The sequence below is a fragment of the Talpa occidentalis genome, unplaced genomic scaffold (genome assembly GCF_014898055.3).
Source record: "Talpa occidentalis isolate TD23 unplaced genomic scaffold, MPIMG_talOcc4v2.1 talOcc4.2, whole genome shotgun sequence".
Taxonomy (NCBI): domain Eukaryota; kingdom Metazoa; phylum Chordata; class Mammalia; order Eulipotyphla; family Talpidae; genus Talpa; species Talpa occidentalis.
The window spans coordinates 27,809,539-27,837,432 of record NW_023602073.1 but is presented as its reverse complement, the minus strand read 5'-3'; the positions used below and the strand labels follow the sequence as shown (position 1 = coordinate 27,837,432).

At 36.1% G+C, this 27,894-nt stretch overlaps 2 protein-coding genes across 2 annotated transcripts; both read right to left on the bottom strand.

Moving 5' to 3' along the window:
• Window positions 1-3,633: 3,633 nt before the first annotated feature.
• LOC119253128 (olfactory receptor 2H2-like) lies at window positions 3,634-14,086 on the bottom strand (the record flags this gene model as incomplete). The annotated part of the gene is made up of 2 exons (XM_037520774.1): window positions 13,168-14,086; window positions 3,634-3,662 (listed from the first exon to the last, which is right to left on the bottom strand). Coding segments are annotated over exons 1-2 (948 nt in total), but the record flags the coding sequence as incomplete, so codon positions are not given.
• Window positions 14,087-26,604: 12,518 nt separating this feature from the next.
• LOC119251080 (olfactory receptor 2B6-like) lies at window positions 26,605-27,546 on the bottom strand. Its single transcript, XM_037518577.1, has one exon. The coding sequence runs from the start codon at window positions 27,544-27,546 to the stop codon at window positions 26,605-26,607; it is 942 nt and encodes a 313-aa protein (XP_037374474.1).
• Window positions 27,547-27,894: the final 348 nt, after the last annotated feature.

Genomic DNA, 27,894 nt, shown 5'->3' with positions numbered 1-27,894 from the left:
TTCCAGGGGCACAAGGATGGTTTAACATCCGAAAATCAATCAACGTTATCCAACACATCAACAAAAAGAAATATAAAAACCATATGATAATATCAATAGATGCTGAGAAAGCTTTCGACAAAGTGCAACACCCATTCATGATAAAAGCCCTTGAAATTCTTGGGATACAAGGAACATACCTCAACATCATAAAGGCCATCTATGACAAGCCAACAGCCAGTATCATTCTCAATGGTGAAAAGCTGAAAGCAATTCCATTAAGATCTGGAACAAGACAAGGATGTCCACTCTCACCACTGCTTTTCAATATAATACTGGAAGTCCTAGCCAGAGCAATAAGACAAGAGAAAGACATCCAAGGAATCCAAATAGGAAAAGAAGAAGTCAAACTATCACTATTTGCAGATGATATGATAATATACATAGAGAACCCCAAAATCTCCACAGAAAACTAATTCAACTCATCAATCAATTCAGTAAAGTGGCAGGATACAAAATCAACACGCAAAAGTCAGTAGCCTTCCTATACACAACAATAAATCTGAAGAAGAAGAAATCAAAAAAAACCACCCCTTTTATTATCGAAACAAAAAAATCAAATATTTGGGAATAAATCTAACAAAAAGAGGTAAAGGACCTATACAAGAAAACTATAAAAACACTGTTAAAAGAAATAGAAGAAGGACACAAAGAAATGGAAAGACATCCCCTGCTCATGGATTGGAAGAATAAACATTATTAAAATGGCCATCCTACCAAAAGCAATATACAGATTCAATGCTATTCCAATCAAAATCTCAATGGCATTCTTCAAAGAAATAGAACAATTATTGATGAAATTCATATGGAATCACCAAAAACCCCGAATAGCCAAAGCTCTCCTGAAAAAAAAAGAAGGAAATGGAGGCATCACACTCCCAGACTTCAAACTATACTACAAAGCCATAATCATCAAAACTGCATGGTATTGGAACAAGAACAGACATACAGACCAATGGAATCGAATAGAAAATCCAGAAATAAAACCCACAGATTTATGGTCAACTAATCTTTGACAAAGGAGCAAAGACTATGCATTGGAGCAAAGAAAGTTTGTTCAATAAATGGTGCGGGGAAAACTGCAAAAGAATGAAGCTTGACCACTACCTCACACCGTACACAAAAATCAACTCAAAATGGATTAAAGAACTAGACATAAGACCTGAAACCATAAAATACATAGAAGGAAATATAGGCGAAACACTACGGGATTTGCACATCAAAGACATCTTTACAGACACATCACCCAAAGCAGTGATAGTGAAGACAAAGATAAACAGCTGGGACTACATCAAATTAAAGAGCTTCTGCACAGCAAAAGAGACAATAACAAAAACAAGAGAACCCCACCAAGGAGAACATTTTTGCACCCAACATAATGATAAAGGACTGATCACAAAAATCTGCAAAGAGCTGATGAGACTCAGCAACAACAAAGAAAATAATCCAGTCAAAAAATGGGCAGAAGAGCTAAAAAGAAACTTCTCTGAAGAGGAAATGCAAATGGCCAACAGACATATGAAAAAATGTTCAAACATCACTTGTAATCAGGGAAATGCAAATCAAAACTACCATGAGATACCATCTCACACAGTGAGAATGGCACATATTAAAAAAACTAGCAACAACAAATGTTGGCGAGGATGTGGAGAAAAAGGAACTCTTGTGCACTGTTTGGTGGGAGTGCAAAGTGGTCCAACCACTATGGAGAGCTGTGTGGAGATTTCTGGACCTACTAAACATAGAGCTTCCATATGATCCAGCAATTCCACTCCTAGGTATTTACCCAAAGGACACAGAAACATCAATTCCAAAGAGCACCTGCACTCCTATGTTTATAGCAGCACTGTTTACAATAGCTAAGCTTTGGAAACAACCCAAATGCCCAAAAATAGATGACTGGATCAAGAAGATGTGGTACATATATACCATGGAATATTACTCAGCATTCAAAAAAGATAAACACATGCAATTTGCAGCAACATGGATGGCGCTGGAAGGGATCATGCTCAGCGAAATAAGCCAAAAAGAAAAAGAAAAATACCGGATGGTCTCACTCATAGCAGGAATCTAGAAAACTTAAATAGGGACCAGGAAAATGAATATAAGAAAGTGAAAATCAAACAAAATCAACAAAAAACTATGAACCAGAGACACTTTTTGGGGGTGGGGGGCGGGAGGGAAGGATTGGGGTCAGAATGGGGCATTTGCAATTGTATGGGGGAATATAAAAATAAAATTTAATATTTAAAAAAAAAAATAAATAAAATGTTACTGAGGTTTATGTCATGTAGTGTTTCGCCTACATTTCTTCTATATATTTTATGGTTTCAGGTCTTATGTCTAGTTCTTTAATTCATTTTGAGTTGGTTTGGGGGCATGGTATGAGGTAGTAACAGCTGGGACAACATCAAATTAAATAGTTTCTATACAGTAAAAGAGATATTAACCAAAACAAAGAGACACCCTACTGATTGGGAGAAAATTTTTGCACACAGTACAACAGATAAGGGATTGATCACAGAGATCTACAAAGAACTGAGGAGACTCAACAAAAACAAAGTAAATAACCCAGTCAAAAAATGGGCAGAAGAGCTAAAAAGATACTTCTTCAAAGAGGAAATGCAAATTGCCAACAGGCATATGAAAAAATGTTCAATATCACTTGTAATCAGGGAAATGCAAATCAAAACCACAATGAGATACAATATTACACCAGTGAGAATAGCACATATTAAAAAAACTAACAACAACAATTGTTGGCAAGGATGCAGAGAAAAAGGAACACTTCTGCTTTGCTGGTGGGAATGCGAATTGGTCAGATCACTATGAAAAGCTGTGTGGAGGTTCCTCAATCTGTTAAAAATGGAGATTCCATATGATCCAGCAATTCCACTCTTAGGTATCTACTGAGAGCACACAAAAACATTAATTCAAAAGGACACCTGCATCCCTATGTTTATTGCAGCACTATTTACAATGGCCAAGCTATGGAAACATACCAAATGCCCCAAAATAGATGACTGGATCAAGAACATGTGGCATATATACACAATGGAATATTACTCAGCAATCAAAAAAGATAAATTCATACCATTCACAGCAACATGGATGGAGCTGAAAGGGATAATGCTCAGTGAAATAAGCCAGAAAGTAAAAGAAAAACATTGGATGGTTTCACTTATAGGAGGAATGTAGAGGATCCAAATAAGGTATCAGGGGAAAAAAGTGTTTATATTAAAGTAAAACTCAAAATCAACAGGCAGCTATAAAATGGAGACATTCTACAGGGTGGGGAGAAGGGAGTATGATCCAAACAGGGGTGGGAAGAGCACAAGGGACTATGGTGATGACACACTAGTGAATTGGTGGTGGGAATACCATGGGAACTATAACCAACATAAAAAAAAATGTATACATTGTACAAAAATGAAGAATGGTGTAAAAAATATGAAATAAAAAAAATTTAAAAAATAGAGAAATAGGGCCTCCCCTGGTGGCACAGTGGTTGAGCGCTGGTCTGCGAAGCTGCCTGCAGCCTCTGCAGCGCCGGTTCGATCCCCATCCAATGGGCAAGGGTCCCAGATGGCGCGACAGACCTCTCTTGCCCCTGCTGCTCCCCTCAGCAGTGTATTTCATTGTTCTGCCTGTTCTGTTCCCAGCTCTGTCTCTGGTGAATTCTCTCACCCTCCCATGCTTCTGACTGTACCAGTGCTTGTATAAATAAATAAGTAAATCTTTAAAAAATATTAGAGAAATAAAACAAAGTCAGATAAAGTAAAGCCAATAACAAACCTTGGAAATGTCACTGTACAGCTGAGACAACAAGAGGGGGAAATGGAAGGGGAGAGCAAAGTGGGGAGGGAGGACAGTGGACTTTGGTAGAGGCCCTTGGGTGTCTTGGTGGCAGGTGTGGTTTAACAGCACCTGAAGTGTTAAAATCATATACAACATTGTATATCAATGCTACTTCAATAAAAATGTCAGTTGTGTTTTCATTCGCTAATAGTGAAATAATTGAAAATAAAATTATGACAAAAGTCCCATTTGTAATAATATCAAAAACAAAATATTTTTGAATAAATTTCACCAATGTTGTGAGATCTGAACACTGGAACTGTAAGATCATAATGAAAAAAATTGAAGAAGTCTTTAATATATAGAATATTACCATGTTCTTGTACTATAAAATTTAATACTATCAAAATGTCCATATTATCCAAAGTGATTGATAGATTATTGCAATCTTTATCAAAATTCCAATGGCATTTTTCGCAAAAATAAAAGAATTCTTAATTTTCTATAAAATAAAAAAGGCTCAAATAATCAAAGGAATCTTGAGTACCAAGAACAAAATACAATTTCTGAAGAACTATAATTTCTGACTTCAATTTATATTCAAATTACATTTAAAATTACATAGTAATCAAAAAGCATGGTACTGGCACAGAAACAGATACCTAAAGTAGTGGAACAGAATGTAGAGCTCAGAATAAAACCATGCATTTATGTTCAATTAATCTTTGACAAGGGACTCACAAATACTGAATGAGAAAAGAATAGTCTCCTTAATCAATGTAATCAATGATGCTTGTAAAACTGGATGTTCCCATACAAAAGAATAAACTGGACTTCTCTTTTACAGCAATAGTAAAGATTACCTCCAAATGGATTATGGACTTAATTGCAAAACTTGAAATTGTAAAAGTTCAGGAAGAAAAAATAGGGAAAATGCTAAATAATCTCGCTATTAGTGATGATATTTTGGATATGTTAACACAGCACACAAAAGCACAAATAAACATCTGAATCTAAATTAAACTAAAAATCTTCTACTTAGCAAAGAAACTATAAACAAAATGCAAGTTGCCTATAAAATACAGAAAATATTTAAATAAGTCCCTGATAAGTGGTTAATAATTATAGCTCATTCAGTACTGCTATAGCATATTATATTTCTTCCTTTTCAATTCGTGCAGAGCCATATGACATTATCTGTTTTCCACAAAATGGTGAATGATGGCAGTTTGTATTGATAGTAATTGATAACTCATCATTTTCATTATTTGTAAATTAATAAAATAATTTTTACTGATGGGAAAATGTATATAAAGAACTTATGCTATTCCATGGGAAACATAATAATAATTTGATTAAAAACAGAAAAAATCTTGAAGAGACACTTTTCAAAGAAGATATACAAATGGCTAACAGGTACATGAGAAAGTAATCTGCATCAATAATCTTCAGAGAAATGCAAATCAAAACTACAATGAGATTCACTTCATGCTGTTAGATTGCCAATTGTCAAGAGATAAGAAATGTTGGTGAGATTATGGAGAAAGGGAATACTTATATACTCATGGTGGGAATGAAAATTGGTATAGTCTTGAATAAAACAGTATAATATGGCTGAAAAAAATGTTTAATTAGGACTACTCTGGAATCTGTCATTTCCACTACCACAGGAAAGAAAATCAGCTATCTCAAAAATACATCTTCACCCCATGTTCATAATGCATTATTCATAAAGTCAAGATATGGAAAGAACCTATAATTGTATCAATGAATACATAGATGAGAAAAATATAAATATGTATATATAATATATGCATGTACACAAATATATATGTGATGTAGTATATATGTGTTGATTTTCAATTATATATACCTGAAATATTTATAATATTATAATGCAATGTTACTTCAAAGAAAAGGGGGGAAATCTTATATACAGAAGTGTATATAAGATTTAATGCAATGTGGGCCCTCCCTGGTGGCACAAAGGGTTAAACACTGCACTATGGGGCAGTCCGCAACCTCTGAAGCATGCCTTCCATCCCCAGCAAGCCAGAGAGCATTCCACATGGCAAAGCAGACCTCTCCTAACTCGCCTGCTGCTCCCCTCAGCAGTATATTTTAGTCAGTCTGCCTGTTCTGTTCCCCACTCTGTCTCTGGTGTATCCTCTCACCATCCCCCCCAATCCCGCATCTTTGGCCTGTACTCCAGATCTTGTATGCATAAATGAGTAAATCTTTAAAAAAATATATAATGCAATGTTACTTAAGTGAAAGTGTGTGCATGTGTGTGCACAATGAAAAATTATTCAACAAAAAGAAGCATGAAAAATGTCATTTATCACAATATAGATGAATCATTAGGTGTTTATACTAAATGAAAGATGAAAGACAGAAAAAACAAATGCACAAACCTGGAATGCTATCACCTATATATGAATATTTTTAAAAAATGTTGAGCTTACACAAACAGAAAGTAGAATGATTGTTGGCCTGTGTTGGGAGCTGGTGAAATGGGTGGAAGTTGGTCAAAGGATTCACACTAAGGAATAAAGTTAATAAGTTCTATTTAATGTACAACATGGTCACTATAGTTGATATTACAGTATTATACACTTGAAATGTGTGAAGATTAGAGATCTTATGTTTTTTGTTAATGCACAAAAATTTTATGATGTGAATTGGTGGATGTGTTCACATGATTATTGTAAACAACTCATTTATGGAATCATTCTGTTGTATACTTTAAATATGTTTCTTCAATCAACCTCAATTAAGATGAAAATAACAGTAATAAATAATTTTATACAATCAAACAAGCATCATTCCTCTTTCCCAGATATATAGTAAAAAGACTCATCAAATGAAAGCAAACCATAAAAATCTGACTGTAAAACTGAGGATAGGCACAGAGAGGCCTTACATCTTCCCACAAGATCCTGCCATTACCCATACAGACCCTAACAGCTAATAACCATGCTGGGACAGGAGCATGAGTGACCACAGGCCAAAAGTAACAGGTCAAGAGTGACCTCCCACCAGAAGACACCAGCACTAGCCCAGACAGCTGGGACACCTGACCCAAGCCAGGGGAGGTGCCAGAGGAGTCCCAGGCTTTGTGACCTTATGGAGACTGCAGCACTTGCTCACCTAAAACCTAACACTGAGACCCCTGACCAGCAATGGGGAGGAGCCAGTCACAGAAGAACTCTGACCTACAGCAGCTGGGACCTAAAACAAATAATGGAGAGAAAGTAAAATAATGAGCACATCAGTGCTCAGGGAAATTCTACAACACAGAGAAAGAATGAATTTCTGGAACCCAACTTCAAAGAAATGGAAGATATACTTTTATTATCAAATGCAGAACTTAAAATTTCAGTAATATAGAAATTCAAAGAAATAGAAGAGTGCTCAGAAAACAAATGAATATCCCTAGAAATAAAATCAATGAATGGAAAATAGAAAATGAAGACTTTAATAAGGTAATAATGGAGTTTTAGAATGCAAAAAAGAAGCATCTAAAAGATAAAAAATTCGGTAGAAATTTATAGAAGTAGATCAGATGGAAGAAAGAAATAGTGTACTTGAAGATGTGAATGTACAAAGAATACGGGCAGAGAAAGAAACAGAGAAACAAATTATCCACCTTTATAAGGAAATTCAATGTAAGATTAGTGGGAATATCTGAGGGGAAGAGAGGACCAGAAAATGTATTCAAATAAATAATGGAGATAGACTTGCCAATCCTAGAGAAAGGAATAAATATTCAAATTCAGAAAGATAAAAGAACACTGACATACCTACATAAAATGAGACTTACACCAATACAGATTACCAATGGTATTTCCAAGAATTCAGGACAAAGAGCGATATTGATGTGGACAAGAGGGATGTAACAGATAACATAAAAAGTAGCCAGATCAAGTTAGCATCAGACTTCTCTGAAGAAATACTACAGCAGAGAAAGAATGAAATGATATGTTCCAAATATTTAAAGTTAAAATCTACCTGCCAAGAATACTCTATTCCACCAGGCTCCCCTTCATATACAAGGGAGAAATAAAGTTCCTTTAAGACACAGATAACCTGAAAGAGGTTGCAAACACTAGATCACCCCCCCCCCAAGAAATGTGTGAATAGTGGGAATTCCAAGAAAAGCAGGACAAATGTAATTGAAAATCATATGGAACCACAGAAGACCCTGGGTAGTCAAAGCAATCCAGACCAAAAATAGGAAGAATGGCAGCATCACACTCCCAATCTTCAAATTACACTACAAAGCTATAATAATTAAAATAGCATGGTCCTGGAACAAAAATAGGCACACAGAGCAATGGGTTAGCATTGCAAAGTCAGAAATGAACCGACCCATATGGAAAGTTAATCTATTACAAAGTAGACAAAATATACACTTGAGCAAGAAAAAATCAATAAATGGTGCTGGGAAAACTGAGCAGTCACATGTAAAAGAGTGAAACTAAACCAATATTTCACACCATACCAAAAATAAACTCAAAATGTATACTTAGCTGTAAGACCTGATTCCACAATAAATATAGAAGAAATATAGACAAAACTCTCCACAGCATGTATTTCAGATGTGTATTTTTGAATTTGTCTCCAGTACCAAGTAAAACAAAAAAAGAGTATAAACAATTGTAACTACATCAAACTGAAAATCTTCTGCACAGTAAGTGAACTTTCAATAAAACAAAAAGACACCCTGCTGAATGGGAGAAAACATTTGTAAGCCATACATCTGACAAGGAGATGATATCAAAAATATAAAATGAACTCATACAACTCAACAAAATGAAAACAAATAACCTAATCAAAAAAGGGACAGAAGAGCTAAATAGTCACAACTCCAAAGAATATATACAGATGGATAACAGACACATGATGAACTGCTTATCATCACTTATTGTCAGGAAAATGCTAGTCAAAACCACTATAAGTGACTACTCCAAATCAGTGAGAAAGGCTCTTATCAAAAAGATCAGAAAAAAGTCCTCGAAAGGATGTAGAGAAAAAAAAAAAAAAAGAGCATCTTATGTTGATGATGGAAACAGATTGCTCCAGACAGTATAAAAAACAGTATGGATGTTCTCAAGGATTTCAAAATGGACCTGCCATATGACTCAGCAATTCTATTCTTAGGCATCTACCTGAAAAACACAGCAGCACTATTTTGAAGGGAAACATGCACTCTTATGTTCTTTGTAGCACAATTTACAATGGCCAAGCTATGAAAACAACCTAAATACCCTGATACAAATGAGTGAATCAGGAAGATGTGGCATACATGCACAATGAAATACAAGTCAACTATCCAAAAAGGTATGCTATTGCCTTCTGCAGCAACATGAATGAAGCTGGAGGGTATTATTCTTGGTGAAATAAGTCAGAAGGTGCGAGACAATTACCAGATTGCATCACTTCTAAGTAGAACACAGAGAAATTAACAGATGGACAGATAAAACCAAAGCAAGAACTAACCCTAGAAAGCTGACTACATGAAAGAGGCTACCAGAGGATGCAGAAGAGGGGGAGGGCAAGAACAAAGAGGGGAGGCATTAGGAACATGGAATAACTCAGGCTCTGTTTTGCCTTCCAAAAATCCAGTAAACAACAGATGGCCAATAACTTTGAAAGTGCCTTGCACATGCAACAATATATCACCTATATGACCCTGAACACATAACAGTAAAAAGGGGGCTAAGAGGCTCAGCTGCTGCCCTGCTTGCCTGTCTCCCTGCCTACTGGTCTGCCTGTGTATCTGGTCCCCCACTTCAGCATTAAAGGTATGTCAGGTATACCTAAGGCTCTAAGATTCTTTTTCCATTTGCCCAAATCAACAGTGAACCTGCCTAATCTTGGATGGTTGCACAACAGGAAGGAACACAATGGACTGTGGTGGTCAACTACTGGTGTTTTGCTAGTGGATGTGGTATAAAAATACTTTGGGAGGGGGAGATCCTATAGTTTTAAAGCATATACAATGCTATTTATTTATTTAAATAAAATGATAAAATTAATAACATTAATTTTTTGCATAGCAAAAAATTGTCACCAAATAAAATGATACCTACTGAATTGTTCAAAATATTTGCACATCATGCAACTGACAGGAGCTGATATCCAAAATCTACAATACCTCATGCAATTTGGCAAAAGGAAAATAAATGACTCTATTAAGAAATGGGTATCAGAGTTAAAATAGGCATTTCTCCCAAGCAGACATAATAATGGGAAATAGGCATATGAATAAATGCTAATCATCACTTATTGTCAAGGAAATGCAGATCAAACAACAATGAGATACCACCTCACACCTGTCAGAATGGCCCACACAGAAAGGCCAGAAACAGCAAGTATTGGCTTGCATGTAGAGAAAGCAGAACACTTGTACACTGTTAGTAGGAATATAAACTTGCCTGGCCCCTATGCAAAAGAATATAGAGATTTCTCAAAATATGTGAAATAGGTCTAATACATGATTCAGTAATTTCACTCCTATATAGCTACTCAAATAATGCAAAAACCCTAATTTGAAGATGTAGATGCACTTTTTTAAAAAAGATTTATTTATTTATTTATACAAGCACTGGGTACAGTCAGAAATGCGGGAGGGTGAGAGAATTCACCAGAGCCAGAGCGGGGAGCGGAACAGGCAGAATGACAAAGTACACTGCTGAGGGGGGCAGGAGAGGTCTGCATGCCATGTGGGGCCCTCGCCGGCGGCCGTGGATGGAACGGGTGCTGCAGAGGCTTCGGGCAGCTTCGCAGCCCATCACTCAACCGCTGTACCACCAGGGGAGACCCAAGATGCACTTCTATGCTCATTGCAGCACTATTTCAATATTCATTGTAGCAGCAAGAAGACCACAGTGCAGAATGTCTATGATCCCATGCAGACGGGTAATGGAGAGTCCTGGAGCCCTCTGCGGCTTTTTCAGGCTTTTATTGACTTTACCAGGTACACAGTAGGCAGGGGTGCCAGGGGGCCTGGAGGCTGGGAGGCCTTCCAGCCTCTCGCAAATCTTCACTCTTTCTGGGCTCTCTGGCGTTCTCTCATAGTCTCGTTTTCTCTCTTTGTTTCCTTGCTGTTCATTCCATTGGATGGTGATTGGAGAGATCAAGGAGGATTTGAGGAAGAGGTGGCCTTTGAAGCAAGGAGAGAACGGTCCATTTCCATGCTGGCATCCTCATGATGCAGCCCTCATAAGACCAGTCCTAGCCCAGGTGTATCCCACCTACATATGCTCAGACCCTACTTCAGGTGTCTGCCATCAAGCATGCATTCAGGACTGCAGGGATCCATCATCAATCCTAATGGCGTGAAGGCAGAAAAGCCTGACAATAATTTACCCTGCATCGTGTTTTGGAAACAGATGATTGGGTTAAGCAGATGTCTTCTACATATCCAATGGAATACTAATCAGCTATAAGAAAAAATAAAATCTTGCTATTTTTGATAGTATGGATAGAAAGGAGAGGGGATAATGCTAAGCTAAATACAAATACCAGACTTTCATTTTTATCTGGAATATATAGGTATATAAAACAGAAGGTTGCATAAGGCCAAACCAATAATAAACCCTAGAAAGCCATAGAACTAAGGCTACCAGAGGGAAATTAGAAGATGGAGAACAACGTAGGGGTGAGACACAACTGACTATGGTGGAGAGCGATGGGTGCCTTGTGGTTGGTATGGTGTGGTCATACACACATGAAGCAAAGTGGAAAATATCTAAAGTTATGTTGAAACAAAGCCTCACTGTAGACTGAAAGTTCCAAAAGTAACTGATTAAGGGTCTCAAGGCCACACGCCTGACTCATCCCAGATAACAGTTTAGAAGGCTCTTGCTCCTGTGTTTCCTGCTGGCTGTTAGGACTCCTACTAAAAAAATAAATACCCTGTTGCCTAATTGCTCAGGGCTTAGATTTTGGAGAAGATCTCTTCTAAACCCACCAGCATTAATAAAGAACTTCCTTCCTCTTCTCTCAGTACTGTTTTGTTTCCTGATGGAATTTCTACTGTAACAGAAGGACATATCTTATACCTTTAAATAATACACAGTGTTGTAAACCAATAGTACGTCAATAAAAAAAGAAATAAATATTTTGTCTAATAAATAAAATAAAACCTGTAGGGAGAATTATTAAGAACTGAATTTAAAAAAATAAACTAAAAAAAATCATTTCATTACAACTGAGGTTCAAAGAAATGAAAAATAGAAGCCTATTCCTATAATTTGGGATCCAGAATATCAAAACTTAAACTAAGAAACTTAGACACAGCAGCAGTATCAGGGAACAGTGAATGTGATGTTCTGCTTGGCAAATATTTTTGTACTGGGTAATTTTAAGATCAAAGCATATAAACAATGGTCATACTGAGACAAGGAAGCAGACATACTTCAGAACCAAGACCCAACATATTGGAGTATAAAAGTATGCATTTTTGTAGAAATATCTATCTCACAACTTCTGGGTCTTGTTGAAATTAAATGAAAGTACTAGTTGAGTTTAGAGGAAAATAGAAGGTACAAAGGGGAAAAGAAAGAAGCAAAGAGACATGAAACACATTGATGGGTCTTTTTATTTTGCAAGTTTATATTTCTTTTCTTCCCCCAAATCCATTGCATTGCATATTCTTTAAGAAAGTGACTATTAAAAGGGAGGGAGGGAGGAGCACAGAGGACTGTGGTGATGGTGCATGGGTGCCTTGGAGAAGGAAATGCTATGGGGACTCAATCTGAGGGGGTGGGGGGGAAGCAAATATTGTTCAAAAATAAAAAAACATTTAAAAAGAAAGTGACTATTAAATATATTCCCTCCTATATCATATTGTGCCTAAATTAGCAGCATGAAGAAAGTAAGGGCCTAATCAATCATTTTGTGAATGGAAATGAATTTTCAGCTTGAACAAAATTCAACTTTCCTACCTTAGAGTTAGGAAGTGTATCATTAACTTTTTGTAAAGAGTTTATTTTCAGGCCTCCCCTGGTGGCTCAGTGGTTGGGCGCTGGGCTGTGAAGTTGCCTGCAGCCTCTGCAGCACCGGTTCAATCCCCGGCCACCAGCAAGGGTCCCACATGGCGCGCAGACCTCTCCTGTCCCCCGCTGCTCCTCTCAGCAGTGTATTTCGTCAGTCTGCCTGCTCTGTTCCCCTCTCTGGCTCTGGTGAATTCTCTCATCCTCCCGCACTTCTGACTGTACCCAGTGCTTGTATAAATAAATAAAATAAATCTTAAAAAAAAAGTTTATTTTACTTCTCACATTAATATCAGTCAACTTCTTTAATTATGGAAGTTCCGGGTCCTCCTCCCTAATCTTACTATTGCCCCCTTTACCTCCTTGTTTCTTAGGGTGTAGATGAGTGGATTAAGAGTTGGAGTTACAACAGTGTAGAAAAGGGTATAAAACTTGCCCCGTTCATGAGCATATTGATTCTTGGGTTGGAGATATACAGCTGTGACTGTGCCATAGAAGAGGGAGACCACAAGAAGGTGAGAAGCACAGGTGCCAAATGCTTTCTTCTGCCCTGAAGTTGTTTTTATTTTCAGCACAGCCTTAGCAATAGCGCCATAAGAGGAAAGAATAATGATCAGGGGCACCACCAGGAGAATGATACTAGCGATGGACATCTGGATTTCATTGTAGGTAGTGTCTGCACTGGAGGCCTGAATCAGGGCTGGGACTTCACACACAATATCGTCCACTTTCTGGTGAGAGCAGAAGGGTAGCTGGAGGGTAGTAGGGGACTGGATCAGAGACTGAAGCAGGCCAGTCCCCCACGCAACAATGGCCAGCTGCAGGCATAGTTTTGGGTGCATGATAGTGGTATATTGAAGTGGATGACACACTGCCACGTAACGGTCCACAGCCATGACGACAAGAAGGACGCATTCAGTGGCCCCAAGCCACAAGAAGACATAGAGTTGAATAGCACAACCAATGTAGTTGATGGTCTTCCTTGGACCCCAGAAATTAACCAACATCTGTGGAACACAGCTGCTAGTAAAACAAAGTTCCAGAAGGGAAAGATTGGAAAGAAAGAAATACATTGGGATGTGGAGTTTGGGATCCTTCCAGGAGACAAGAATTATGATCATATTTCCTGTAATAGTCAAGCCATAAAAAATCAGAATTACCCAAAACAATATCTTCTCTAAATATGGCTTGTCAGAGAAGCCCAGGAGGATGAAATCACTGTAGCTGTCATTGCAAATAGTGACCATATTTTCTGGGGCATTTGCCTCTTCTGGGAGTGGCTCAAAAGTCTGTGATGATTCCATTATGGAGACAGGAAGAATGAAAGTATGATTTATTCAGTTCCTTTCTATTCAAGGATAAGATTTTTGTCTCCTACATTTTGGAAAAAATTCAAGGCTTAGTGGTTTTTAATCTGTACTATTCATTATTCATTTTATCTTTTTTCTTTTTTCATATCATCTCCATATCTTATATCTGATTATAACTCTACATTATAAGTATTATATACAATATGTATTAGATACCTACTAAAAATGAATTTGTTAATATTATGAATTCATTCCAATTTTACTCTAAAAATTATGTGCATAGCACATTTATTGCAATGTTATATATAATGTTAATATATATAAACTATAACTGTATATACTACTATTCAAAAACTTATTGCCTCCTCTGTTCATTATAATACCTTATTTGTCTGTCTTTGTATTTCAATTTATCTCATTATCTCTATCCTGTGTTCACTCCCTCCCTTTCATCTCTCCTATCGCTGGTCTCCTTTCCTTTCTCCCTCCCTTTCTCTTCTATATTCCCTCTTTCCACTTTCAGTATTTATGAGCTTGAACTCTACTTCATCCACATTATGCTATATAACCTTATAAATTTATTTCATTTTTTTTTTTTTGCTTTTACCTTAGTTGCTAAGATTTTCTGTGGGAAAAATCTTGAAACCCACGTATGCACTTTGGAGGAATTAATTGTGAAAACACAGGAACCAAGGAGTTCCTGTCCTGTAGAAATTGTTCAATATATGTTATCTATAATTATCATGATAATGTTACTATTCAAATGATAGTTCTAGATACAAACCATCAAGATATATTGGCAAAAGTTTGCAAAAAGTATGATAATCTTTTTTTTTCCCATATCATTTAACAAATACAGACTTCAGAGTAATGTCTATAATCAACAGTTATTGGTGAATTTTATTTAGTCCTAAATGAAGCTGTGTTGAATAATGAGCAACAGCAATGTAGTTATGCTTGACTGAGTTCTTATCATGTACCTAACAATATTTTAACTAGATCAGTTTATTTAATGCTCACAGGTTTTTTTAGGAGGTATAACACACCTGAGTTAGTATCTTATTAGCAGTTATGCTATGTAAATTTCATCAATTTAAAATAATCCTAATAATGCTAAAGTATTTAGGATTTATCCTATAAATTCTAATATAGAAAACCAAATAACTGAAAATAAAGGTGAAAACACGTAAGGACATCTAAAACTATGCATTGTTTCAAATGGGTCTCTAGACTCAGAAGTCTGAGAAAATTATGACATGACTTGTTAATTACAATTTATTACATAGTCATACATTCAAGGTGAATTCTTAATCTCAGTTTAGTGCAACTGGAACAGCATAATGATGCATCATGTGATTAAAGTTTTTTCATTAATTTATGTTTTGGCTTTTACACAACTTGCTGAAGGTTATTTCCTTCATATGCTTATTCTTGTTTCCAATCTGACCACCCTACCATTCCCTGTCTATGATGAATCACATTTGACTTTATTGACACACTAGAAATAGAGTCATCTGAAGTTCTCTCAATCAGTAGTTTTCATGCTTACAGGTTATTAATCGACAGATAGCTCCCAAGCACAGGTACCTTGTAGGCCATTAAGATGCACATGATTTCTCGTACTTTTTTTCTACTTTCTCAGTTTTGCTTTATTATCCCAATCAATTTAGAAAATTCAAATATTCTCTTTGAATCTCTATTTTTTTCCTGTGTCATTTCCATTACTTTGTGTAGATTTTTTTTAAGTTAGAGTTTAAATGGAAACACTTTGGTTGTCAATATGAGTTTATATTAGGTAGAAGAATAAAGTTTAATATTTTAAAGAATTGCAGTCTTGTAGATTTCCATTTCCAAAATCAAGCTGCCTTGTATTCCATCCTGTGACTTTTATCCACTTCTTTTAACTTCTGATTTGTGTTCTATGTCTATTAGGATTGTTCCTAACTTACTTGTTTTTATACATAATATAACTATAATCTATGTATGTTAGTGCCTATATATCTAAATTATCAATATCTGTATACATATATCTATATCTTCATCCATATACCTATATTTGCATCTATTTAAGTTTTTTTTTTCTTATGATGACTCAGTGGAGGATATGTGTTTTACATCCTGTATCAACTATTCACAAAAGGTTATTGGAATGAAGGAGAGAGTCTTAGGTTAGCTGATATATACTGTGCAAAGTATAAGAATATACTTATTTCTATTTCTGTCAGAATTTTGTCTTCTTCCTGAAAATGTGAATTATTCCTATGATTTTCTTTTAGTCTACCTCTCTTACTTTTCAAAACAATATCTGGAGGGTTTTCTTGAGAGACAATGAATCCCTATTCCTCTGATTCAAATGTGCAATAAAATATTTATTTCTCACCTTCTCAAGTAGATGCCCTGATGACAATGTATCAGCTCTCCTTAGCCCACTGGATTTTAATAGAGCTGAAATGGGCAGTTACGTGTGAACTCAGATTGATCTCACACACACTGTCAGTGACCTACATCAAGCATGCTGTATATGTCTTTCTGTCTGCCCCAAGGTCTTGTCTGGCACTGTGGGATCCCACTTGGCACATAGACAAGTTACTTCCTGTAATGCAAGTGATTTAATGACCCTAGAGGAAACCTTAAACAAGGGTTGATGATAGCTAGTGAGTAAATGTTCCAGAAGCTTTTCTTTTATTTGAAAAAAAAATTCTGTATGCTTTTCAGTAGGTCCTGAGAGAACTGATCTTCCATTTTGCATAACCAGTTAATAAATCCTAATAATGACTCTTATCTGTCTCACTTTTCCTGTTCCCTCATTTATTCCTTCTGAAATAAGTTAAAAGTCAATTATTTAAACCTATTTAAAGTCTGCTTTCAGGGAGATATAAATGTTGTTGATCCAGGAAGTAGCACTGGAAAGCAGAGTCTTAGACTTGGAAGAGCATGAGGGAAATGAAATACCAGTCAGATTGCAACTAGTACTTCTTTATATATTTTAATATTACCCTCTTGTTAAATATAAGATTTTCATACATATGAAAATTGGAAGGATGCCCTTTGGTTTTGATGACAAATTTTTACAATGCAGAAGTATTTTTGTTTTATATAGTGTAATATCTTTGTGTTTGCTTATGTATCCTTTGCCATTGGAGTCAAATCTGCCATTAGAGACTGGCATACATTAAGGAACATATCACCTATGTAATCTTCTATGTATTTTATGGATTCATATCTTATATAGCCATATCCATTTTTATCCCATTTTAATTGATGTATATAAATTATGAATTAATATATATGAAGAGAGGGCTACTTTCATTTTGTAGCATGTAGTGGCCTAGTTTTGTCAACACCAACTGTTGAAGGGACATCCCTTGCTCCATTGTCTGCTCACAGCTCCTTTGGCATATTTTAATAGTCTATATGTGTGCATATGTATTTTTGGGTTCTCAATTAAGTTCCATTATCTGTGCGTGTATTTTTATTCCAGTACTATGCTGTTTTGATTTCTATAGTATAGTTTAAGTACAGGGAACATGATATTTTCTTTTTTCTCAAGAATTATTTTTGCTACCTGGGATCTTTATAATATTTTGATTTTTTTAATTTATACTGATGAAGTATCAATGGGATGTTGATACATAATACATTTAATCTATATAGAACTTTAAGTAATATGACCTTTTTAACAATGTTATTTCTAATCTATGAATTTGGAATATATTTCAATTATTTACATCTTTTACTTCTTTTTAATAACACTTGTAATTTTCCATATACAGGTCTTTTATTTCTTTGGTTACACTTATTGCAGTTATTATATGTACTTGCTGTGATTGTAATGTGGATAATTTTCTGATTTCCATTATTCTAGATTATTATTTGCATATAGAAAAAGAACAGATGTCTATGTATTAATTCTGTAGCCTGCCAATTCACTGTACTGGGAGTAAGGTATATGACACCTTTTCACTATACTCCAGGATTTTATATACATATTTTAAAGCCATCTACGAATAGTGATAGTTTTATTTATTTACAACTTTGGTATATCTTATATCATTTTCTTCTGTAATTGTTTTGGTTAAAATTTTCAAAATGATGTTGAATAATGGATAAGAGCTAACATCATTGTCTTGTTCTTTATCTTAGAAGAAATATATTCTCTTTTTCACAATTTAGTATGAAATTAGCTGTAGTTTTATCATACATAGCACTTGTTATGTTAAAGTATGTCGAACTCTTTTTTGAGGGTTTTTATCATGAATGAATATCAAATCTTATCAAATGCTTTTTTTTGGTATCTAGTATGATGATTATATGATTTTATCTTTTTTGTTGGTGGTGAGCAGTATCACTTTATATATTTCCATATGTTGAACCACCTTTTGCATTCTTGAAAAAAAGCTCATTAATCATAATTAATTAATTAATTAATCATAGTTCATTTAATGTTCTGTTGAATTTGGTTTGCTAGTATTTTGTTGAAAATTTTTGCTTGTATATTCTTCATAGATACTCTATAGTTTCATGTTCTTGTGATGTCTTTGTCTGGTTCTGGAGTCAGTGTAATATTTACCTTTTAAAAAGTATGTGGAGGGCGTCCCCTGGTGGCGCAGTGGTTGAGCACTGGGCTGCGAGGCTGGCCGCAGCCTTTGCAGTGCCGGTTCGTTCCCTGGCCGCCAGCGAGGGTCCCACACACACATACACACACACACACACAAAAAAAAAAAAAAAAAAAAAAGTAGTGGAAGTTTCCCCTGCTCTTCAATTTTTTGGAAGAGAAATTAAGAAATCTAGGTATTAATTCTTCTTTCAAAGTTCGGTAAAACTCATTTAAACACCAAATTGCTCTAGGACTTTTATTTTGAGGGGAGGCTTTTGATTACTATTGCAAAATCCTTGCTCATAATTAGAACATTGGATTTCTTACTTCCTGGTTGAGTCTTGGAATGTTGTATGTTTTTCTAGGAACTTTTCAAATATCCTAGATCGTCATTAGTTGCTGGACAAATTTTTCATAATACCCTATTATGATACTTTGTGTCTCTGTTGCACCTAACTTTTTGAATGCTTCTGATTTTATTTGTTTGAGTTTTTTCTATTTGTGATTCTGGCAGGGAATATATTTCCATTTCTTTTTGCTTTCTTCAGTTTCTTTCAACAATTTTTATTAGCTTTCATTGTATATGTCCTTCACCTCCTTTCTCACATTTATGCCTATGTATATTTTTTGTAATTATGAATGAGATTTTTTCTTATTTTTTTCTCCTTTACCTCATTGTTTGCCTATAAAAATGCAGATGAGTTTTGTAACTTGATTTTGCACCATACTCCTTTTATTTTTATGATTAGTTTTTTCAGTGTAGATTTTAGGGTTTTCTACATATATTATAATGCTATGTGCAAATAGTGACAGTTTTACACTTCTTACCCAATTTGGATTTCTTTTTTATCCTTCACATGTGTAATTGTTCTAGCTATGCCTAGAGCAATACTGTATTGCTATATACTATATTGTATTGTTAAATAGAGAAATACTATATTGAATAATAGTGGTGACAGTATACACCTTTGTCTTATACAAAATTTTAGAGGGGAAGCTTTCAGTTTTCACCATTGAGAATGATGTTTGCTGGTTTTGTCTTACATGGCATTTGTTTCACAAAACAGGGTATTTTCTATCTGTCCCTAATTTTGAGGGGTTTTATCATAATTGTATAATGAATCTTATCAAATGCATTCTCCATTTCTTCTGTTGTAATCTTATGCTTTATATTTTTCCTCCTGTTGATTTTGTGAATTACATTGATTTTCAGGTGTTTTCTCCATTTCTTCTCTTATCTTATACTTTATATTTTTCTTCCTGTTGATGTTGTGAATTACATTGATTAATTTACAGATTTTAAACCATCCCTATGTCCTAGAAAAAGTCCTACTGTGTCATGATGTTTGGTTCCTTCTATTGGTTTTTTTTTTTTTAAGATTTATTTATTTGTTTATTTATTTATTTATATAAGCACTGGGTACAGTCAGAAGTGTGGGAGGGTGAGAGAATTCACCAGAGCCAGAGCGGGGAACAGAACAGGCAGACTGACGAAGTATACTGCTGAGGGGAGCAGTGGGCACGGCAGGAGAGGTCTGCGCGCCATGTGGGACCCTCACCGGCAGCCGGGGATCGAACCAGCGCTGCAGAGGCTACGGGCAGCTTCACAGCCCAGTGCTCAACCACTGCGCCACCAGGGGAGGCCTAACTCTGCCCATTTTTTAACTGTATTGTATGCTTTGTTTTTCTTGAGTTATGTGAGTTCTATGTAGATCTTTGAAATCAATCCATTATCAGTTGTATGGAGTGTAAATATTTTCTCCCACTGAGTAGGGTGTTTATCTTTTCCTTCACTTTCCAGAATGAAGACTTTGAAGATGTTTCTGAGATGTATGTCATGAAATGTTTTGCCTATATTTTCTTCTATATATTTTACATAGGTTTCAGGTCTTATGTTCAAATCTTTTATCCATTTTGAGTCGATTTTTGCAGTAAGACCTTTATTTTAAAGTACAACCTTCTTTCCATGACTCTACCAATATTGCTGGTAGCTATAAAACCATCTTGTCATTATAAAGTCTGTTAGGAGACTCTTGAGAAGAACCAGTGTCAATCAATGTTGCTTCAGTGCATGCGACATTATTTATAATTTTACCTCATCTTAAAGATTTTTCTCGTATTATATGTCCCTGATACACATTGAGTTGCATGCTTATTTTATTCTTCTTATCTTGGTAGTTGATTAAAAATGTCACATGGCTGAAAGTCATTGTAATGTCTTCCTTTAAGACATGACACAAAATAGGTACAGATATTTCTTTAGCACTAGAAAAAATAGAGTGATGATTATTGTAACAAATTGTTATCATGAATTGGATCACTCAAGACAATGTCCCACTATCCCCATTTCTGGGTCACATCACATTAAATATTCATAGTTCAATTTATTTCCTGGGAATTTTGAAGTAAATATCAAGTATTTTTAGTGATCTCAAATAGCTTGCTATCATTTCACCCATTCAATTAATACTTGTTCATTTTATCTTCTTATGTCAAAAGAATCAGTGGGACTTTTTTTTTAATTATTTTTTTTAAAGATTTTTTTTTTACTACAAGAACTGTGGTACAGGCCAGATACACGGGAGGGTGAGTGGATTCACCAAAGACAGAGGGGGGGACAGAACAGGCAGACTGATGAAATACACTGCTGAGGGGAGTGGCGGGTGAGACAGGAGAGGTCTGCTTTGCCATGTGGGATTCTCGCTGGCCATTCGGGATCTAACCTGCCCTGTGGAGGCTGTGGACAGCTACACAGTGTGGCGCTCAACCACCTGCACCACCAGGGAGGGCCTCAGTGGGACTTTTTAAGCATTCAAAGAAAATTCATGGTATTTAATATTTCTTTTGAATAATATAGGACATGTAAATAGAAAAAGAGTTGAGAAGACAGTGAAACAAATATGCAATTGTCCCGGAGTAAGTTCTTTTTTCTAATAAAGTAGAAATTGGTGGATGATTTGAGCCCATGCCATACTAAAAGAGAAAAAAAGTAGCTGTTGAATAGAGATCTTTTATCTTTAAGTCAATTGGATAACACATCAACTGATCATTAACTTGACTTCCACTTATAAAAACCTTAGTCTGAGTGTTATGTTAAAAACAATGAAGAAGTGACATATTTAATCATTTTACATTTTAATATTATAAAATTATAATATTGACAACAAAATACTAACTTGGTTGTCTGTATTTCCAATATAAATCCAAGCAGAGATGACACATTATTGTTATTTAATATGACTACTAATGATTAAAGTTAATGTTATCATGAGTTACAGCTAGTTCAAATTCATTAAATAATTTTTATGCTTCAGGTATAGTCCTAAGTTCAAATGAGTCTACATTGTCTCATTTCACCTTTATAATAACTTATCACCAATACAGATATTTTGTTTTAAAACCATGCTATCAGAGGAAAATGAGGCTCAATCTCCAAGCTACTAGAATAGCAACCCCCAACTCAATAGCTAACTGGAGGGTAGAAACTAAAGCATCCCAGACTCTACCACCTGATGCTCTGAATGTGTATATGAGGCACTTGGGAAATTGGAAAGGGGCTGGTTCTTTGCCAGTTAAAACTGACTGGTTCTTTAAAATTAAACCATTGGCGCCTCAGTGGTTAAACAACTGGTGTTTGGGTGGTAAATTGCTAGCAAGGAGGGGTGTCCATAGAGAAGCCACCAGCTTGCTAAGTGTGACTTCAGCTTGGACTCTGTTTTCTGCTCATTGCATGCTATTCTGAGTAGGAGAGATGCTGGTCAATAATCTGTGGCTAAGTCACTTTGTCTCTGTCTCTTAATTCTCCCTTTCTTTACTCATTATGTAAATAAATCTTATCATTTTTGTTTCACTCTATATGTCTGCTTTTGAGTCACATCCTCCAGCTGTAAGAGTATAGTGAGAACCTATCAATTGTGTCAACTTTGGTCTCCCTAGTTTTTCCTGTTTCAACTTGGTGCCCAACATGTAGCTAGACATCAGTGGTTAGCTAGCCAAAGGACTCTTATTTATGTTGACCACCATAATCCCTGGACATGTGGAAATATTTTTCTATCCCTTATTTTTAGGAATTTGGGCTTCACTTAGTGTTATTTGTGTGCATTTTGAAACAGACATAGGTTTAATCTTTAGTTTAGGCAATTCTTCTCTGCCTTTCCATTTTTCTGTGGGTGATTTAATAAAGTCTGGTGTATGGAAGCTGATTTTACTCTTATGGGAGGTTTATGGGCATAAGCATGGGGTTCACTTTCAATCTCTGGCTTAGGACTTTTCTTCTGGGTTTCTCAGGGTCATGTGTAAGTATTTTCTAGAATTTTTGTTTTGAGATGAGATACATCTTCTGCTACAACCAAGAATATTTTTGGTGAAATTCTGGCTGACTATAAATAGTTCCATTGTCAATTGGACAATTTTTTAAATTTAATATTTATCTATAAATAAGATTTAGAAGTCAGAGTCCCATTTGATGGCACAAAGAGGAAGATAGAAGTCTGATAGCTGTAAAGGAGAATTTCAGGAAGAGGACTACTAGTAACTGGAGACTTTGAACTCAACAGAGCAGAATCCTTCGTAAGAGGCTGCCCCTTTTCCTGGGGATGCTGCAGCTACTCCAGTGATCTTTCTGCCTCCCAACAATAGAGTTGGTATGACTTCTTCTCACACCATATGTCGGAACTCAAATTTGCCATAGGAACTGCCTTGGAGTAGGACAGATTCTTCTTCACCAGTTATGGATGGGATGCCAGATACTATTGAACATAAATTCCATCCCTCCATACCAAAATAAATCTCCAAGGTTATTGATTTATTTGCTTCTATGTCTGTCTCCTGTTGACCTCCCTGGCTGATTGATATAATCCATGTTATGTATTATGAATGTCAGAGAGCAGAGAATGGCTTTAGAAAAGCCTAATTGTCATCTCCATTAAGAGGATGTAGAGTTCCCAGAACCAGAAAGGGCTATTCCAATGGTAGATCCTCACTGGGATCCCAATGAGAGAGATGGAAATATTAGAACACTGTAAGAAATGCTTATTAGCAGTATTAAGGAAAAAAATACCTAAACAAAAGAGTTTTAATAATATGTTAGAGCTTCAACCAATGGCAAATGAGGATTTGAAATTCTTAGAAGGATTATTCATACTTACAATCTTACACAGGTGAATCCATTTGCTCCAAAATATACTCAGATGATTAACATGATATTTATTGGGTAGAATACTCCACATGTAAGGAGGAAAATAATCAAATAGATGAGCTCTTCCCAATTGGTGGACACAAGCTTTAGCATTTACAATTCAAGAGAAGAGGTCTAAGCTTCTCTCATAGAGAGAAAAGACAAGACAAGGTTTAGGAGGAACAAAGAAGGGACATGGAGATGAAATAGAAGTGAAACCCTAAAGATAATCAGTGTGTGTTTTGTAAGGTAGAGGGACATTAGCAGGGCATGTGTACCAGGTTGGAAACAAGAAAGGGGAGAAGGAATGAGAAAGTGGGAAGAAATGAAAGGAAGCAGATGAAAGTAATTCAAAAGGATTGAGACAAGGGTCATAGAAGTGAATAAATACGTAGTAAAGGGAATGAAGAAGCAAATGGGGAGGAAAGAGACAAATGTTAGTCCAGGACTGGGACTAAAATGCAAAATAGGACCTCCCCGGTGGCGCAGCGGTTGAGCGCTGGGTTGTGAAGCTGCCCGCAGCCTCTTTGGCGCCGGTTCGATCCCCGGCTGCTCCTGGCCACCAGAGGAGGGTCCCACATGGCGAGCAGACCTCTCCTGCCGCCCGCTGCTCCCCTCAGCAGGGTACTTCGGTCCTTCTGCCTGCTCTGCTCCCCGCTTTGGCTCTGGTGAATTCTCTCACCCTCCCGCGCTTCTGACTGTACCCAGTGCTTGTATAAATAAATAAAAATAAATCTTTTTAAAAAATAAATAAATAAAATGCAAAATAGGGAGGCCTAGGATCTTCACTAGGTATTAAAATGTCTGTTTTGATAACACCCTTGAAACTCCTGCTAGGACTGTTTGATTGTTCGATAAATACTGAAATAGCCCATTCCTTTTTGAATTCTAAGTTAGTTCAGATCAGTGAGAAGACAGTATCATTTGCTGGGATTATAGGAAGAGCACAAAAGGAAGTTCTCCAACAACCTCTGAAAGGTTTAATTGGTAAAATAAACCTCCTACATAGCTTTCTATACATGGAAGAGTGTCAAATGTTCTTTATTGATAATGGTCTCTTAAGTAAAATTAATGCATGGATTATTTTTTTCACTACAATATCAGAGGTTACACTAAAGAAAGCCACAAAGCAGAACATGTGTTGTAATTCTGGGATAATCCACCTGAAGATAAAGTGCAGCTCCTAGAAATCTATGAAAGGACAAATGAATGGAGCTGGAAAGGTTTATCCTAAGCAAAATAAATAGAAGAAGAAAGAACTATCAGATGGTTTCACATATATAGAGAAAGGGAACAAAGGGTCAGGAAAAAGATAAAACTTGCAAGCAAACTATAGATCTGAGACATCCATCAGGGAAAGGGGCCAAAACAGGGAAAGGAGAAGGGCAAGGGACTGTAATGGGTCATGGGTGTTATGATGGTGGGAAAACTGCAGGGACTACACCTGAGGGGAGAAATCAAATACTGTCCAAATATTAACAACAATGTAAGAAAATAAATAAAAATTAAAACAAACAACTTTCATTAATAAAGATTCTGGACATAATTTGCACCCAAAATTTATATGAAAATATATTCTTATTGGGCCTCCCCCATGGCGCAGCAGGTTGAGCGCAGCACTGTGAAGCTGTCCGCAGCCTCTGCAGCATGGGTTAGATTCCCAGCCGGCCAGGGAGATACCCACATGGTGCAGCAGACCTCTCCTGTCTCGCCTGCTGCTCCCCTCAGCAGTGTCTTCGGTCTGTCTGTTCTGCTCCCCGTTCTGTCTCTGGTGAATCCTTTCACCCTCCCGCACCTCTGGCTTGTACCCCAGTTCTTGTATAAATAAATAAATATTTATATATATATATATATTCATTTTGTTTGCTGAAGTAATCAAGTTACTTTTCATTCCAGAAATGAAAGTGTTTCTCTGTCATAGTGATTATTCTCAGTATTAAAAGACTTCCATGCTGTTCTATTTATGTAAGGAAATGTTTCCAGGTACCAAGGTATTATTACTATCAATCAATGTTCTCTCCGTGATTTAGAGGATTCTTGCTTATATTCAAAAGGACCAAAAAAATCATATACATTTGATCTTTATTTTTATTCTTTTGCACTTAAGGATAGTTTATTTAATTATAGTAACAAAACACTACACAGTACTTTGTTAAAGTTTTTGATGAAGCAATAGCACATACATAAATTGAGGTGGACACATTTATGACTTCATTGTTGTTTTTTAAAATACAGCAGTTCTCACACTGAAGTTATGCAGTGTAATAAAATTGCCTACTTCCACCAGGGTTAATCTGACAGATACAAATGGAAAGTTTCTCAAGATACATTGTGATAAGAAGTTTACAAATAATGGTTGCTATGATACTCTATGATTACTTTGAGATCATGAGATTTATTATAATTTGTGTTATTACTTTTTTGTTTGCTTAACATAGTTACTATTTTTGCTATATATCAACAAGAACAGAATTAATTTTATACATTTTCATAAACAGTGTCCTTACTAGTGCATGCAGCCTGCATCATCCTTGCCTAATATCATTATAAAGAATATTGGAAATATGATATATTTTGCAATAAGAACATAAAAGATTTGGGAATATGAGACAAAATGAGATATTAGAGAAACTCCAATGTATCTACTCTAAAAGTTAAGTAATTTAATTTGATGTTTACCAACTATCTCTTAGAGGTGAAAGTGCTCCTTACCAGGTTACCTATGGAACCCTTTACATCCTTATTTCTCAGGGTGTAAATGAAAGGATTGAGTGTAGGAGTCACCACTCCATAGAAAAGAGCCATGAACTTGGGCTGGTCTCTTGTGATGGAGGAAGGTGGTTGAAGGTACATGCTAATGCCTGGACCATAAAATAACAACACTACAATCAAATGGGAGGAACATGTCCCAAATGCCTTTTTCCTCCCCTCAGAAGATTTAATTTTAAGTACTGCATGTCCAATACAAGCATAGGAAGCAAGAATTAAGCATAGTGGAACAGCCAACATAAAAATACATACCACAAAGAGAGTGAGCTCATTAACACTCTTCTCACCACAGGCGGTCTTTATCAAAAGTGGTATCTCACACAGCAAGTGATCCAACTCATTGACTCCACACAGTGGTAACTGTAATGTGACAGTGGCCTCTGAGACAGCATAGGTGATCCCACTCAGCCACACAGTGAATGCTAATAGAATACAGACTTGCCGATTCATGATGAGGGTGTAGTGCAGGGGCTTACAGATGGCCACATAGCGGTCAAAAGACATAAGAGCCAAAAGCAAACATTCTGTGCCCCCCATTGTATGGAAGAAATAAAGTTGAACTGCACACCCCAAATAGCTGATCGTCTTCGTGGAACTTCCCAGGTTAAAGAGCATCTGAGGAACAATGCTTGTGGTGTAGCACATGTCCAAAAAGGAGAGGTTAGTGAGAAAGAAATACATGGGGCTGTGCAGGTGAGGATCTAATGTGGACACCAGAATGATGGTTATATTTCCCACCATGGCCAAGGGGTATGTTATAAGAAGAATAAAGAAGAGGGGAAGTTCTAGCCAAGGACGATCCGCAAAACCTAGTAGAATAAACTCCTCAGGATGACTTTTGTTAATTAGTTCCATATTCTTCAAATTTTTCACCTGTAGTAGGGAAGGAAGAGTTATAAGAGATGACAAAACATAATTATTCATTGACCATGGCAGAGGGGGCACAGTAACTTGTGGAGAAAATAATAATGACTATCTGACAATGGACACTTGGTTTTCCTTAGAACACTACAAATTAAAGAAAGTTACTTTATTCAAGAAACCTAACTATTCTGAAACTGAATTTTATCTTCTGTATAATAAAGATGACAATAACTATCCCTGTGGTTTGTAGTGATGATTAAAGAAAAAAATGAACAAATCTGTGTTCTGAAGACAACAAAGTAATGGTTTTCAAACTGACGCGCTTGCATAAAAATCATT

Bases quoted from the DNA above. Each gene is read 5' to 3' on its own strand.
- LOC119251080 (XM_037518577.1), bottom strand. From the start codon at position 27,546: ATGGAACTAATTAACAAAAGTCATCCTGAGGAGTTTATTCTACTAGGT.